General features: G+C 50.1%; 1 protein-coding gene across 7 annotated transcripts in view; it reads left to right on the forward strand.

Annotated features, from left to right (window-relative positions):
* ZNF516 (zinc finger protein 516) overlaps positions 1–14,930 on the forward strand; it is a 96,767-nt gene extending 81,837 nt beyond the window's left edge. For 4 of the 7 annotated variants that reach the window (XM_081563325.1, XM_081563324.1, XM_081563326.1 and 1 more), the window contains exons 4-6: positions 684–788; positions 1,508–1,575; positions 10,855–14,930. In XM_081563325.1, the coding sequence (XP_081419451.1) occupies positions 684–788; positions 1,508–1,575; positions 10,855–10,914 (233 nt within the window). In that variant the 3' untranslated portion in view covers positions 10,915–14,930. Of the gene's footprint in view, positions 1–683; positions 789–1,507; positions 1,576–1,675; positions 3,254–10,854 lie in introns of those variants that run through there. The other 3 variants (XM_081563329.1, XM_081563330.1, XM_081563331.1) reach the window with 2 other exon arrangements.
* Positions 14,931–17,306: the final 2,376 nt, after the last annotated feature.

Here is a 17,306-nt window from a genome sequence, read left to right on the forward strand (position 1 = left end):
ATACTACATGAAATATTAGCCGTTTCTTCAGAGTTTGTGTGTGCCCAGTCGCTCAGTGTCCAGCTCTTTGCCACCCCGTGGACTGCAGCCCACCAGGCTCCTCTGTGCATGGGATTCTCCAAGCAGGAGTACTGGGGTGGGTGGCCATTTCCTCCTCCAGAGGATCTTCCTGATTCAGGGATTGAACCTGTGTTTCCTGCATTGCAGGCGGATCCTTTATCCACTGCGCCGCTGGGGAAGCCCCTTCCCTCAAACAGAACAGGCAAGGAAACCAGAAAGCGTGTTCTGCCTCCTTTCCTAACAGAAGCCGGGCATCATTTAGGACAAGGAGGGACAGGAGGTCGGTGCTCAAGCCCAGCCTCCTTGCAGGTGTCCCGTCTGCGCTCTTCCCGCTGCGCAGGGCATGGAGGAAAGGGGCCGGGGGTGGGCACAGCTCTCAGGAGTGTGGCGTCGCTGCGGGGTCCGGGCCAGCCCTGCATTCTGGCCCCTCAGCTGTCTGGCTGCATCACCCCATTGCCCACCCGAGGGCGCATCATGGGAGCAGGTTTAAGTCGCTGTATCCCGTGCGTCCTCTCGGTCCTGACCGAGGGCCTGGAGGTGCCTCCCATCAGGGCTCAGAGGGACTAATGATGCTTGCCTCTCGCCCCCCTCTCCCCACTCCCCGAACCTGCACTGCCCCCCAGGGACGCTCCGGACGCAGGCCCACCAGGGAGACTTCATCTGTGTGGAGTGTGGGAAGAGCTTCCACCAGCCCAGCCACCTGCGGGCGCACACACGGGCTCACACAGGTACGCCCGCGGACCCCGGGGCCTGGGACACAGCCTCCAGTTCCCAGGGTCCAGCCCTGGTTGGGGTAGGGGGCGGGGTCACGCTCTAGACTCTCCATCCAGCCCCTGCACCTGAAACGGCTTTGCCTCTGCATCCAAGTGCCCTGTGGTTTGATCGGAGATAAGCCTGTTGTGCAAATGCTGCATTTTAATTGCATGCTGCCACCAGGCCACGCTGAAAGTTGAGCCGTCCGTTGGCATGACGCACGCTGGCTCTTTGCTCGCTGGCACCGGCTGGCCTGGGCACCGGGCGGTGCTGAGTGGCACCTTCTCTCGGCCTGTGAGCAGAGACCTGGCCTGCGACAGCGGCGTATGTGTGGCGGGGAGCCCGCATGGCCAGGGCGGGGCAGGCCTGGGTGCCCCCTCCAGATACAGAGGGTTTATCCATATCCGGATGTCTGATGCACAGTGACAGGCGCGCGTGGGGGGTGACGCAGGGAGGCCCTGTGCACGCGCCCCGCTAATTCATGCTGTCCCTGGTGGGGTGCTTCATGATGAAGCCTGAATTAAAAAGGGCACCGGCCCCAGGCAGCGTTTCCAGTCTCTTAGCATAAGTGTTATGGTAAATTGGTGTTTCCCGGCCACAGGCTGGGGCTGGCGTCTTTTTTGCGTGCGGGGCGCGTGGCCCGGGCCATGGGAAGCTCGTGTCCGCCTGCTGACACTCGTCCTTGTCCCCACAGTGCTGTTCGAGTCTAACGGCCTCCGAGGTGCTGACGCCCACGCCACCTCTGCAGACGCCCCCAAACAAGTAGGTCTCCCCACTCCCAGGCGGGGGCTGTGGGTTTTCATATGGCAGCTGGGAAAGGGTGTCCCCGTGGTCCTCAGGGTACCACGTGGTGTTTTACCAGGTGCGCAAGTAGCTCTTCGCTGCTCTGAATCAGAACCCAGCCCTGCCGAGCGGTCTGGGGGTGACTGATCGTCCCAGAAGGCTCCCGGGGCCGTGAGTGACACAGCTGGGGGTCCATGCAGCTGCGTTGGGTCCTGTTGGGGGTGATGAAAAGCTCTAAAAGTCAGACTTCTCCACTTGGGACGTTTTGCCTGGAAGTTATGACTTGAGACCAAGTTATGCTTCCCCTCCCGTTGTCAGAATTGTATTTTTTAAAAATTTGTATCAGAGTGTAATTGATTTACATTGTGGTGTTGGTTTCTACCGCACTGCAAAGTGAATCACTATACGCATATCCCCTCTTTTTGGATTTCCTTCGCAGAGGTCACCACACAGCACTGAGTTATATGGTGGCTTCTGGGTTGTGTAGTAGTTTCTCATCAGCTCCCTATTTTATGCGTAGTGTCAGTAGTGTACACCTGTCCGTCCCAGTCTCCCGATTCATCCCACGCTCTCCCTTGGTATCCATATGTCGGTTTTCTACATCTGTGACTCTATTTCTGCTTTGCATGGAAGTTCATCTGTGCAGTTTCTCTGGATTCCAGACACAGGCGCTGCTCTCCAACGTCTCTCTCTCCCTGACTTACTTTCCTCTGTGACCGGCTCTGGGTCCATCCTCTCAGTCTCTGCAGATGTCTTTAGTTCAGAACCGCATTTCTGAATCGCTCCATAAGAAGCCTTCTGCTGAGTCTGGTCTCTCGTGGCCTCATCCTTGTCCTGATTTGATTCTTTGTAACGCACGGCACCGACTCGGCCAGAATGCATAATACACGTGTGTGCGTGTGCATAGACCTTGAGTTACCACAGATGTGTGGCCTTCGTGTGTAAACCGTTCAGTCCGCAGAGTGTGGCGGACCCCCACGGGGACAGTGGGGTTCAGCGTGCAGCTCTGAGGTCAGGGGCCCGTGTGGTCCTCGGTGGTGGTCTCTCCTGTGACCCTGGACCAAGACCCCATGGTTCCAGGCTCCTCGTCCTTGTGTCCCTTTACGGGATGTCCGCCCACCCTCTGTTCTCCCACAAGCATTTTCTACATGACCGTCTTGCTTTCTCATTGGTTGCCCGAGAAGATTCTGTAGCCACAACCTCCCCTTTGTAAATGAAGAAGGGTTTCCTTGCCGCCAAGATACACATCCAGGATCCCGTCCAGGCGGTTGGATCCACTTAGCGCGCCCTCCTGTTCCCGCGTGGGATTCCTGGTCGTTGACAATGGCGAGGATGGCAGAGTAGCAGAGGAACCCAGTCTGTTTCTCAGGAAGAGAACAGTTTGCGATAACCCTCCCCAGAGCCTGCAACTCAGTCATGACTGAGCTGCCTTAGGATGGACCAGACCTCATCAGAGTCTTTGGTTTTGCTTTTTATCCAGTTTTCAGAATCGCTGTTTGCTGTTTAAAGGTTTCTCTTCATGTATCACGGACAGAATGCCTCGCCCTTTGTTGTAGTTTTTTAGTAAGTGCCTTCTCTCTTAATAATACCCATAGTTTCAGAATGAAAAGCTGTTATTTCAGGATGCTGTCACAATTTATGAAAAAAAAAAACAAAACATCTTGCTGAATGCTGAATTGAAAGATCTGTGGATATACGTGACCTCAGCTCAAACTGGGCCGTGCTCTCCTTTTTAACAGAAGTGAAACCCCCTTTCGACAGGAGTCACAGTGATGTTTGCGGGTTGTGTTAGCAGCGAGGTCGTGCCATAATTGGAGAATTGCACACTGACAGTGGAGTCAGTTCAGAGCGTTCCTGCAGACACAGACGACCTGTTCCATCCCCTAGGAGGTGGCTTTTCCAGGCGAGTGCTGGTCGGGGCCGGTGGGAAGCGCTGGCCGGCTCTCTGAACAGCACCGTGAGGCTCTTCAGGGACACACAGCAGCTTATTTGCTGTGTGTGAATTCTAGCTAAGTCTCTTCAAGAGGCTTCTGTCGTAGGAGAAATAGATCAACAAAGCAAATCACTGAGACTGTTTTAAATTCGTTGTGTGTTAATCATGGGTTTCCCGGGTGGCTCAGTGGTCAAGAACCGGCCTGCCAGTGCAGGAGACTTGGGTTCCATCCCTGGGTTGGGAAGATCCCCTAGAGTTGAGGAAATGGCAACCTACTCCAGTATTCTTGCCTGGGAAATCCCATGGACAGAGGAGCCTGGCGGGCTACAGTCCGTGAGGTCACAGAGTCGGACATGACTAAGTACATACACACGCGATGGCATATTCAAGATAATGGCCTCTGAAAGTATTTTTTGTCCTTCATTACATTCAAAGTGGCTTTTGTTGGTTAATCGCTGGACGTTGTGGTTCTTGAAGGAAATTCTGTTTTCTTCAGCGTACTTTGGAATTTTAGAATTCTCCTAGAGATGTGTCTGCCAGGGTAACTGCAAAACAGAGCAATGGTAGATATCAGTTTACACCTTAGTGTTCTTTCCTATGGTGAAGTTCTCATTGTTTACAAAAATCACAATTGCTATCTTAGATTTAAGATACAATATAGATTCATAGAGTGATTCTGTAGTTATTTATGTCTAGAAGGGGACTCATTATACTGATCAGTCATGTTCTTTTTCATGTTGAGCTTGCTTTGCCAACATTAATATTTAAATCATATTCTTTTCCTGTGGGCTTTAGAAGCTGTGGATCAAGGGATTTTTTTTAAAAAAATCATACAACACTGTGTATTCATGTAGAAGTTATTTGATGTAGCACTTAAAATGGATGGACTTTTATAGATGTACATAATAGATGCTAAATTATGTAACTGAAACACTATTTGGGAATGCAGTTCTATAATAATCACTTGTCGACTTTTTAACAGTATTAATTGAGCACCTCCTGTGTGTCAGGCTCTGTCATATTGGTGGAGAATAATCAGGACGTTAGAGGTGAAGGTAATATCTTTCCTGCTTTTATGGCTTTTGAGGTCCAGTGGGTAGTTTAGATAAGAAGATGGAGAGGTGCCACTTTGATAGGGTGAAGGTCCTGGAACCCAGGCTTGGGGCGTTGAGAAGAGCATGTGGGGCGGGCAGGGAACACAGCAGGGTGGGTGCCCCCTGCAGAAACATCCCCCACCGCCCAGAGGTGGAAGAGATGTCTTATTGGAGGATTGTTTGAGGGAAGAGCTGGGCGGGTGGGCAGGAACTCAGGACAGGAGCCTGGGGAGACACACAGGCGTGGGTACCAGGGCTGAGATGCAGGAAATCTGTCCTGAGTGCACTGGGGACCCTGAGCCGGGATGACATCATCGGTGCTGAGTCCACGGTGAGTTGGGTTGGTCTGGGTCGGGGACGGACTGCGGAGACTCTGGACAGTGTACTCTGGAGGGGCTTCGAATAATCCCAGCGAGACCCAGGAGTGGCTGGGGGAGCAGATGGCTGTGGGGATGGTCGGGGATGGAGGAACTTGGGGATTGGATGTGGGGGGTAGCAGGGAAGGGATGGACCGGACCCGGGTTCTGGCTCCAGCCTCCAGCTCCAGAGAGGAGCCTGTCCTGGCGCCTGGAACGTGGCCGGAGGAGCCGGACAAAATCTGTTCCCATCGACCTTCAAGTCAAGTTTGTGATGCCTCTTGGCAGGTGAATATGTGGGCTTGAAGCAGAGGAGAACGATCTGGGTGGAGGACATATGAATATTTAATAGCGCGCAACATTGAAGAGCAGCCAAGATCAGCCAGTTTGACTCCAAGCAACTCAATAATATGAGTTATTAAGATACTGGCTTACCGAGTAGGAGGCTCTAACCCAGGTCTCACCTCAGGCTGGTGAACTTCACCTGAGTTTCCTCATCTGTAACATGAGGACAACAGCGACACTTCTGTGAGCGCTGAGAAAATTCCTGAGGACGTGCGCTGAGCCTGGCAGAGGCTGCACGCCCAGCACGTTAGCGGTTGTCGGTTTTCTAGGAGTGAACCGTTGTCCTGAACAGCTGGGGAGACGAGGGGACCGTGTCTGTGTGGTGCACGCGTGTGTGAACATGTAGACACTCATATCGATGCTGTGTGGACGCGCCCCTCGTGGACAGCTGTGCTCAGGGACCCAGCGTCTCATTTACTTCCTCTCTTGCCGTCTTCCTGCCTCGTCAGGACCTGGCAGTGTGCTTGGAAGCGCTCTGGTTTGTCTTGTTCTAGTTGCGCCTTAAAGGGAGAATAGGAAGACTCTCAATTTGAGGAGAGTGTTGTTGGCATAATGTGGTTCCTGGTTTCCTGGAGGACCCCACGCTGCTGGGCAGCTTCCGTGTCTGTACCACAGTCATACAGCAGCTGCACTTACTTTGCTGAGATAGTCTTTGAATTTTCTATGTGGGATGATCCTAATGTCATAATATCCAGATGCAGGAATAGGTTTATTCAGTTAATTTAGTTACTTGAGGAGGAATGAAAGAGTTTCCTCTTTTTCTTTTTTTTTAACCAGGTCACACATGCAGTTTAGTTTTTCTTCTGTTCCATTATGGTTTATTACAGGATGTTGAATATAGTTAGCTTCCTGTGCTATAGGACGTTGTTGTTTATGCACCCCACACATAATACATAATAGTTTGCACCTGCTAATCCCAAAATCCCAATCCATCTCTCCCCCAGCCCCCTCCCTGAAAGAGCTTCCTTTTGATGTGTTTTTGGCATGGTCTCTTTCTGCACGTATGCTGACCAAGCCCCATCTGAGTTACACACAGGCTTGCACTTGAACTCTGAGATCCCAGGTCGGTGTCTTTATCAGCACGTTCCTTTCATGGGTCGGGTGGAGAGGATTACTGACTCACTAGGAGTTAAAGGTCTGGGTTCGGTGATAGTAGGGTGTCGAATAGTTGGTTCCTGGGCATAGTATTGATTCTGTAGGCATCCCGTTCCTTTGCATTTGTGGTAAAAGGGCTTGAGCCCTGGCACTGAGGAGCCCTCTTCATGAGTGAGCTTCTCTAGCCGTGGGGATGGGTTCTCCAGCCCTGGGGGAGTGAAGGCGCCCGCTGCTTGTGCTTGTATTAGGAAGAGGATTCTGATCGTAAGAGAAGCTAACATTCCAAGCAAAACTCTATATGAGGAGGAATTCATGCATGTCACTATTTTCAAAATGCTCTGCCATAGATTTAACAAAATTGAGTGTTTAATTTCTAGTCATCATCAAAATTAATCATTAGCAAGAATACTTTGGAACATAATATGCTAAAATATTGGTATCATTGAGCTTGCTATGAATGTTAGAGAAAAAAATAGGGTTTTTTTTTAATGTTGTGGAGAAACTGTGTTTTTCCACTATATTGTTTGTGAAATGTTAGAAATTAACTAATGTCTAAAACCAAGAAAAATTAACCCACTCTCCTTCCATTCCCCTGGTTTCGGGATTTCAGAGACCAGACTGTCTTTTGCTGAAATAGGAAATCGAGTGTTTTGATTCGTTTGGATTCCTTGCCAGAATTTATAGTCTATGATTAATAGTTTATTTCTTACTATTCTAAATGCTATTTTGAAATAGTTAAGCTGGAGAAATAATTCCATTAATCACAATAAAGAGAAATGAGAAAATAAATGGCAACATAATTTGTCTCATTTTTAGCCACGGAGGTTTTAATGCAAACGATGGAGAAATGGTGTGGCTGGCAGATTTGAATCTCTGTATCTGTTTCCAGTGGCACAGTGGTAAAGAACCCGCCTGCCAGTGCAGGGGACACAAAGAGACGTGGGTTTGGTCCCTGGGTTGGGAAGATCCCCTGGAGCAGAAAATGGCAACCCACTCCAGCATTCTGCCTGGGAGATCCCAGGGACAGAGGAGCCTGACGGATTACAGTCCGTGGGATCGCACAGAGTCGGACACGACTGAGCACGCACCCCCACATGTTTCCCGTGGGTAAGGAACCTGCTTGCAGTGCAGGAGATGCAGCAGTCTTGGATTCGATCCCCGGGTCAGGGAGATCCTGGGAGAAGGGCGTGGCAACCCACTCGGACAGAGGAGCCAGGCCGGCTCCGTAGGGTTTCAAAGAGTCGGACACGACTGAAGCGACCCAGCAGGAGCACACGTCTGTTTTCAGTATCACTTTTAGATTCGCTGTATCACAGATCACATTTCCAAATTCAGAGGATTTGTCTCAGCAATTTTCTTACTCATGTAAATCCAACTCATGTAAGCTCTTGAAACATAGCATCCATTTTTCCATTAAATATAGCATAACGTCCAAAGTCGTGAATATAACTAGTGATTTATCCGAAATGACCTGTGACAATGTGAGCTGCAGCGTGCTGATGGAGCATTTAGCATCACCACGCATGTCTAAGGCAGGCCTCGTGTGCAGACTGACCTGCTTCTGGGGCCCAGAAGACTCGGGCATGTCCTGGGGATTCCAGCATTTGTGTGTGTCTGTCACTGACCCTCACACATGAGCATATATGCATTCCTCTACCTTGTAAGACAAAAGGGGTGAAAAAGTAGGTCTCAGCAAATTCCAGAAATCAGTATTCATCCCTAGAACATTGAAATGCCTTAAAGAAAGATGTGTTTCTTTCAGTCTTACTGAAGAACCCACAAGTCACACAGCTGCCTTAGAGAAAAGCCAAATTTTCTAAGAGCAGGCTTCTCATTTTCTGATGACTCTTTGTTTGTGGGAGAATAAGAACAATTTGTTTGTGCTCAGATATCATGTGTCCACTTAGATTAAGTATCTCTGTGACTGCTTTCTCCCACGGCTGCCTTTTCCCCTGCGTCTGATTGCTCAGATGCATTGCGCTCATTTCTTAAAAAACCCTGTAGGACTGCCGCATTGAGTAGTAAGATGATGGCCCCAATGAGTCAGGAAGTGAAAACGACTCTCTCAAAAGTGAGATGCTATTTGAACACACCCCTTCATTCACGAAGAGCAGGCATGTCTGCCTCGAGATTTGTGGACTGAATTGAACGCGCTGGTTATTTGGGTTGGATTCTGCAGTCCTCTCAAAATAAGTAATTTTAAAACTCTCTGAGCCTGCAGTGTGCAACTTCAGTCCTTTAAGGACACACGGCCATCCTCCTGTTTCTTCTCTCGCTGTCCTTTTTCCTCCTCCCAGTACGAGTTTGTGAATTCTGGTCCCCAGGATGGGAAATCCATGGGCTGCCTGGGGTGAAGTCTGCGTTGTGTTTACAAACTGTAGACGCACACACACACACACACACACACACAACACACGCATGGTCATACAGTTTCTTCACCCTTTTATGGACTCCCCGGCAAGTCTGTTTGCTACGTACGGTTACATCCTAGAAACACTCAAGGCTAGTCACCTAACAGCCAACAATAACCCCCATTTTTCTGTTGTGAACACAAAGGCCATTTCCCTTCCTCAAATGAACGCCATCGGAGTTGCATCTCTACCCGCGTGATGTCGCTGTGCAAAAATGCAAAGCATCCTTCTCAGCTTACTGCAGGCTTCCCTGATGGCTCAGTTGGTAAAGAATCCGCCTGCAATGCAGAAGATCCCGGTTCAATTCTTAGGTCGGGAAGATCCGCTGGAGAAGGGATAGGCTACCCACTCCAGTATTCTTGGGCTTCCCTTGTGGCTCAGCTGGTAAAGGATCCACCTGCAATGCAGGAGACCTGGGTTTGATCCCTGGGTTGGAAAGATCCCCTGGAGAATGGAAAGGCTACCCACTCCAGTATTCTGGCCTAGAGAATCCCATGGACTATACCCATGGGTCTCAAAGAGTTGAACACGACTGAGCGACTTTCACTTTGAGCTTCCTGCAGTCCATTCACCATCTACTTAAGGAAGTTTTATCACCTCTCTCATTCTGTTACCGTTTCCTACATTTCAAATAAACCCGTTTGTACCACTGTGCCCAGCGTCCAGCCCCGCATAAGATGTTGTTGGTATCTTTCTAACTTCCACTAGATGTCGACTGGACATCTGAATGCAGAGCTTTCTGTAAGGGTTTTCTGAAACTGTTAACTAAAGAGAAGCATTTAATTCATTATGTCAACCGGACCTTCCTCCTGAACTTATTTCTAGGCTTGCTGCAGGCATAGCTGGAAAGCAGTTAGAATTTCACATGAGTGCTGCATTTTATGTGTGCATGCTAATTTCAAGCTGTGGGTTTTACTTCATGGAGACTTTAGTTGAAGGTTAATGCAGTTCAGTGAGATTAATCTTACCCTGTTGCATTGTCCTCGGATGGTAAGCTCCATCATTCAGACAGTAATGCTTCAGACGTCGCCTGGGAGCCTGTCTGCAAGCTGGGGCTCGCCTCCCCTCTCCCTTCCACCTTACAGGTCTGTGACTTTGCAACACCCCTTCCGTTTTTCCAACATGGTTGTTACGTATAGAAATGAGTGGAATTCTCTCAGGTCATGACAGATCTGCGGGAATGCTGTACTGTTTGTTTATATGGCCCCCAAATTTAACTCTGTTCTGGAATTGTCATTCACATGTAAACCTACTTTGTACTACAGAGCACTGCTTTAAAAAAAACTGTTGCTGTTCACTCACTAAGTCACATCTCTTCGCGACCCCATGGACTGCAGCACTCCCGGCTTCCCTGTCCTTCACCATCTCCCCAAGTTTGCTCAATAAAAAATTATTATTTACTAAAATCCATACTTGATTCAGATTTCCTCCGTTTTCCCTTAATGTCCTTGATCCTTTTCCAGGGTCCCCTCCAGGATACAACATTACATCTACCTGTCATGACTCCTTAGATCCCTCTTGACCATGATTTTCTCAGATTTTCCTTGTTTTTTCTAATTTTTGACTGCACCACATGGTTTGTGGGATCTTAGTTCCCTAACCAGGGATCAAACCCACGCCCTTGAACTGGACGTGCTGAGTCTTAACCGCTGGACTGCCAGGGAAGGCCCCAGAACATTGCTTTTTTTGAATCCTCCTTTGGTCCCACCTTGGCATCTTTTCAGCCTTTTCTGCAGAGCTGGTTCAGACCCTAGGATTTGCTGTTCAGGTGCCCGGGCCGGAGACGCCTGGTGCCCCTCTGTAGGTCCGTGGGAGTTGCCCAGGCAGCCTTGGAAGGTGTCACAAGCTCCTCCTGCTCGTGTGCTGTGAGTTACAGCTAAAGCCAGGCGTGTCGGCCGGCCGACTCCGCGGCTCTGTGAAGGTCACTGTTTGCACTTTGGTTGACGCTAAGAAAGGGACAGGACAAGTGCACTTAGAAACCTGAAGGCAGAAATGAGCTTTTCTCTTGTCTTTTTTCCCTCCAGGGGAGAGACCATTCTAACGCAGATGCTGTCCAAACAGTGCCTCTCAGAAAGGGAACCTAGAGATCCTCTTGGTCCGTTCCGGTGCCCATGACCTCGTCCGCAGCCCCCTCCTGGACGTCCCGACAGCCACCCTGGCCGCCCCGTGGAAGACCCCCCGGCTGGACACCGCCTCAGATCCTGCAGCCGCCTGGCCGGAGCGGAAGCTGAAGGGGGGCTTCTTGTCACGCATCTAAACATCAGCGAAGATGCTCTTCTTAGAATTACATGTAGATATTCTATACGTATCTACGTGCTCACCAACCATAGTCCGTGTTTTCTTACAGTAAACGAGGTGTTGGCAGGCACGGTAGGGACTCAGAGCATCTGTATGGTTCAAGACCGGTTCGAGACACTGGAAAGATGCTCGTGTGTGTCGGACAGACTGGAGCAGCCTCGTGGGATGTTGCAGGACTGTGGGGGTGACGTCGGGACCGACGGCAGGGCCCCGGGGGACAGGGTGCTGACGGATGCCCCAGCCTCTCCGCGTCTTAGTGCGTATTTAAAATAGTAAATGAGAGGGGGGACGGGCGTTCGGGTGCTGTGGAAGCAGGCTCGACGGGGCGGCGGGGGCAGACGAGGTCCTCCGTCTTCAGGGGTCCCATCGCCTGTCCCAGCTGTGCCCAGAGAACCCGGCAGAGGAGACACGGCCGTGGGAGGGCTTTGATTGTGTTTCAGGAAAGAGCGCTAGTTGAACACTAAGAAAAGCAGGCTTCTTTGTTTATTCTCAGGACCTTCTTGTAACAGGGCTACATTTTGCAAACTGCTTACAACGGAAGACTGCCCGTCTTAACAAATGATCTAGCCACTGAACCCCCACCCCCGACCTGGACCCCTTGAGTCACAGCGGGAGAACCCCTGGAGCAGGTGGGGGGCCAGGTCACCCCTGGGGTCCTGGCACCCTGGGGCCCTCCTGCACCCCGCCCCCCGCCTTCCCATCCATCTGTCCCAGCAAGTAGGCGTCTGTTCTTCTCGGTCCTGGGGGCCTCCACTCGCGAGTCCCCTCATTCCCAGAGCGGGGAGGCCCCCAGGCCCGTGGGTGGGGGTGGCTTTATATACCTCTTCCTCAGTCACACAGAGGCAAGTTTTAGCTGGGGGTTAAGGCCCATAAGAAAGGATCTTAAACCTTGCAGTGTATGCAGTTAAAATTGTATTCCACAGAGGTAAATGTTTTCTTTTCCCATCGCCATGACACTGTGTGTGATGGCGGGGTTTCTGAGACGTTCAGGTTTTTGCACATAGTGATCTTATGCATTATCACAAGTTACTGCTGCCTTGAATGAAAATGTTCTGTGAAATTTTTTGCAAAAGCTTTACTAGGTTTTTTTTTTTTTAATTGTGAAATTTTGTAAAGGCAGGAAACAGATTAAAACGAGCATGCTAAATATATTTTTCATAAAAGCAATAATTTTACATGTACAGAAATTATCCTAACCTTTAATACTGGTGAGAGCGACAGTTTACTTAATACAGTAATGGATTAGTGCAGTTTTTGTAGAAATGGGCTTCTGATACAAAGAGTTGTTTAAACACACACACATACAAACCCTAAAGTGTGGTTTTCCTGTTCTAATGATTTGTTGAATTATATTATTATTATTATTGTTATTGTTGTTGTTTTTAGTTAATGTTTGGTTCTGGATTCTACTTGTTACTGAATTTAAATTACTTGACGGTTCAGGTTACTTTGCAGCATTTGCAAACGATGCAATGTAACTGGCTAGCTTATATCTATAAATATATATACATGTATGTACACACACATATATATGCGTATATGTGTATGTATATATATATATAACTTTTTTACTTATTTTTTCCTGATATTCTTACACCAGATATGTTCCACAATGACCTGTCGTGTTGGTGTCATTAGGGATGTCCGTGCAGATATGATCAGCGGCTGTAATTGACTGTCCTGTCAAGTTACTTTGAACAAAGCCACAGAGACACATTCCTTTGTTCACACTGGGAATCAGAATGCCTTTCTGTCGACTTACGTTTGATCACGTCCGTAGGCTCCCCCCAGTGATCATTTCTGCATTTTCTGGCTTTTATTTTCTTGGCTGACAGTGAAGGGTGACAGTTGAGGAACACGCAGGGGCTCGTGATCCGGTCTGCTGTTTCTCTGTGTTTTAGTTATTAAAGGAGCTCTGTACCCAACGTGGCAGGAGAAGTTGCCTATGTTCGCACCTTCGGAGCCACAGACGGCATCCTGGGAGACCCTCTGTGGGGAGCCTGCTGGAAGGGGCGCGTCCTGGGGCCCCGTTGGCCAGACACACAGCCCGAGGCAGTTGTAATACTGCTTCTGCCTGGAGCACAGAAATAAGGTTTTCACTTCATTCAGCAGCCGGGGGGTGGGGGACCCTCCGAGGACGCTGCCCGCCGAGACAAGCCGTCTGGGGCCTGACTGTGGTTCCTTTCTTCCACTGATCATCAGTATTGTATGGGTTTGCTCATGCGTTGATGTCAGTTCGACCATAGTATTTAATATGATTGTGTTTTACTTATTTATTTAGCCAATGTGGTTTGATTCGCTTTTTCTCAAATGAGGATTTCCGCGTGGTCTCTCCTGTAAGTCACCTTCTGACTGTTACAGACTTTCTACTACCTCTCCCGGTCTGCTGTCTCCTTGTTTCTCGACAGGATCTCGCAGTGTTGGCGTCAGATGTAACTTAGACAATAAAGGGTTTGGTTCTGCACTGCAGCTTCTCCGAGTGTCTCCCCCGACCACCCCCCGCCCGCGCTCCCGGACTGCTGGTCTCACTCTGCTCCTCCTTGCTCACGCCTCTTCCTCCTCGTCCAACTCAAATAACACAAATGATGAGCTGATAGAGGTCTTTCAGGTTTTCACTCTTATTCCTTAACTTGAAGAATGAACATTTAGATTCTCTGAAAACTCAGCCGTTTGGCACCTTCGGGCATCCGTCCGCTGTCCTGTCTCTTCTGTTCCTTGGCTCCTGGGAGGCGTGGGGCCGTCTCAGACGGATGCGTTTTCCCTGGGCTGTGACCCAGGACAGATCCTCAAGCCAAAGGGATGGTGCCTCCTAGGCTTTGAGAAGCACTCGGTGCTTTAAGAGCTGCCTCCCCATGGCTACTTACTTATCTTTTAAACCAAGAAAGACACTCCTTTTCATGAAGATGCTCCGGGAAACGGCCCCGGGAATGACAGAGGCCACTTCGGTGACGTGAGGGAGCCCGGACTGTGCCCAGGATGTCAAGAGCGTCTTTAGACGTGCGCACTCCGTCCCAGGTTGTACACAGACACCCCCAGGACGTGCGCGCGCTCCCCGGGCTATCACCCCGCTGCATCCTCTGGGACATAGCCGTGCACGCGGCCGCTCGCAGGTGAGGAGGCTTCTGCCGCCTCCTTGGGCACCTGGTACAGGCACCTTCTGTCCACCAGGAGTCAGAGTGCAGCCTGCAGGGTGGCACACAGCTGTAAAGAAACCTCCTGGCTTTTCACGGCGAGATTCTCTTCCCCACGTTACATCTTTAAAACAGGCGAACGCCCCCCCCCCCCACCCTGCCCCGGGAGGTCTGAACCACGCACAGAAAACAACTGGGTCTCTCCAGGTTTGCTTTCCCACTTTACAGACGTCTCCAGGCCTGAAGTAGCGTGTCCTGTTCCACTGCTTCTCACCTGGGTGAGTCCAAATCACAGGACAGTTTATACACGGAGCAAAAAAGGAAGATAAAGGAAAACAACAGGCTGGGACTCGAGGTGATGGTTCAGGTGCCCCCGTAAGCGTGTCTTTGTGGAATGACCGAGGGAAAATGTTCATTCTTCACCTTTGCTAATTATGCTTTGAGGCAGTAAAATGCAAAAGACCACAGAATTTGTATTTCGTTTTTTAAAATACAATTTATAACATTATATTTTGTACTCTTTATATTAGAATTTGTAACTAGATTGATGTATTTAACTCTATTTCTGAAAAAAATAATTCAGTGTTTCAGTTGTGTGATAAAAATATTTAGATAAGACATATTCATTTTATTGGAAACTGAAATCAATAAAAACATCTTGGAGTTCTTGAGTTCTTGAAAAGACCTTTTTCCCCTATTTCAGGAGGTGGCTTAAATCGTTTGACAGCCCGTCTGAGCCCAGCGTTTGAAAAATTTTTGTTGGCCGAAGACAAATCCACGTGTTAGTGCTCTTTGTTTATATAAGCAGAAGAGTTTTGGGGATGATTCCACAAGATGGTTCATCCCAAAAGATGCCAAGCTGGCCAGAGGATTTTTCTGTTTCACGTGTTTTGTGGACTCCGTGGGGCACACCGTTTCTATTTTCTAAAGGTGACTGGTTCTCATTCTCGCCCAGCACCTCCCATTGCCCGACACCAAATGCAGCGTTCTTGGACGTGCAGCACCTTTGCTGCTCAGATGGCAGAAACAGGACTTGGGGCCCTTGGATGCAGTAACACAATTTCAATGTGGAAAGATAAACCTGAGTTTTGAAGTGAAAAAGACTTATGTCTCAGCTGCAGGGAAAGGCAGGGAGGGTGGGAACCTGAACGTGGCCTTCACTTTGTGTCTGTTAGCGAAGGGGGCATCCGGGGTGGGGGGTCATGGACGGCCCCCTCGTGCCCCTGCGTTCTCAAGTGAAAATGAGGGGCTTGAGGGGCTTTTCAGAGAGTCTTTAGGTTTTGACCAGGACCCGGACCTTGCATGGGATCTCAGTTTATCGTGACTCAGTTTATTGTGAGTCAGTTATTGAGAACCCTGTTCCCCCCAGGTGGCTGGGTCTGGTGAGAAGGGTGCGGATTCTAAATGCAGAAGCAGCCCAGGAGCCCCCTCGGGATATGAAACGGACAGAAATAAGCCCAGGTGTCTGTGTCTCACCAGGTGGGCAGAGTTCCCTCCGGGGAACACGCGTGTGTGATTTCCGTGGGTTCAAACCACAGAGGCACTTTCCCTGTCCTGGGGTGTCCTACGGGCGACTGTGCTCTTTCCTCCAGGAAACCGGCTGTCCTTTCTCTCTGTCCATCCACTGGTTATCAAAGAGCCACGTGGGTGTCCCGCCACATGCCCGTGGACGTCCTCCTTGGCGGTGGGAATGAGGTGGCAGAGAGTGTCTGAATGTTGACTGCGTCTGTAATTTGCCTTGCGAGCTGCTCAAGGCAGACGTGGTTGAGCTGCACACACACAAGACAAATCCCTGTCCCCCCCACCCACCCCCGCCTTGTGACGGGACCTTTCCTCCCCCTCACTGACTTGCTGTTTGAAAACAAGAGCGGTGCGTTCCTGATCTGCTACTCATGTTCTTAATCTTGTGTTTTCAAAACGCGAGGTGGCTCAAACAGTAAAGAATCTGCCTGCAATGCAGGAGACGCGAGTTCGATCCCTGGGTCGGGAAGATCCCTTGGAGGAGAGCATGGCAACCCATGCCAATATTCTTGCCTGGAGAATCCCATGTACAGAGGAGCCTGGTGTACTATACAGTCCATGGGGTCGCAAACAGTTGGACACGACTGAGCGATAACACTTCCGTTTCTCATGCTTCACGAGATCAGCAAAAATACTGAAAGGGATTGTGAAACGCCCTGGTGTCTGCCTGTGTGACAAGTCCTTGGACTGTCTGGCTTCCTCTCTGCCGACCGGTGCTCCAGACCTGGCAGGCTGCAAGGGCGGGGAGTCCTGCAGGAATCTGGAATCTGGGAGCACGTGACTGTCACACAGCCCTCTGGCCGGTTTCTTTTATGGGAAGAGGAAAGATGCAGTGAAACAAAGATTTCACTGAGAGTTCTTTCTCTCCCTCCCTGCCTCTCCTCTCTCTGTCTCTGTTCTCTTTTCAACTAAAGAGGACGTGATGGAGAACCGCCCAGTCCAAGCCCCCTCTCCCAATGGGATGTCAGATCTGCCACGAGTAGGGCGTCACAGGGAACCCTTAGCTTGGCTGCTGACCTCTCCAACCTCATCAGGGCAAGAGGACGCTCTCCTTTTCTCGTCCTGGGGTTCATCAACAGGAGAGCCACGGCCAGGTCACAGGAAGCACCATTCCCACTTGACTTTGTGCCTTTCCAGTCTCCTTATTTTCTCTTCAGTTCTGGGAAGGACATTTAGAGAGTGGCGAAGACAAACTGGATGCATTCCCAGGACAGGGGTCACGGAGACCCAAAGAGGGGGTTTCTTTCAGGGAAGAAAGGTATATGTCACATGAGACAGGTGAGCGGTTGTAAGGTGATCGGAGGTCTGGCCTGAGAAACATCGAGTTCTGGATGTTTCGCATTGCAGACCTGGGACTGGCAGGTGGAAGGACCCTCAGTCCGGCCATTTAACGGTAGGGCGACCTGCCCCTTGAACCGACAGACTCTGACCCTGGAGCGGTCAAGCAGAAGCCTGAAGTGAGGGGAGCAGGACCAGGGACCCTGCTCGGAGAGGGCAAGTGGGACCAGATGAACACGCAGATCTCA

Source organism: Giraffa tippelskirchi, chromosome 14 (assembly GCF_054371585.1).
Source record: "Giraffa tippelskirchi isolate mGirTip1 chromosome 14, T2T-mGirTip1v1.2.pri, whole genome shotgun sequence".
Taxonomy (NCBI): domain Eukaryota; kingdom Metazoa; phylum Chordata; class Mammalia; order Artiodactyla; family Giraffidae; genus Giraffa; species Giraffa tippelskirchi.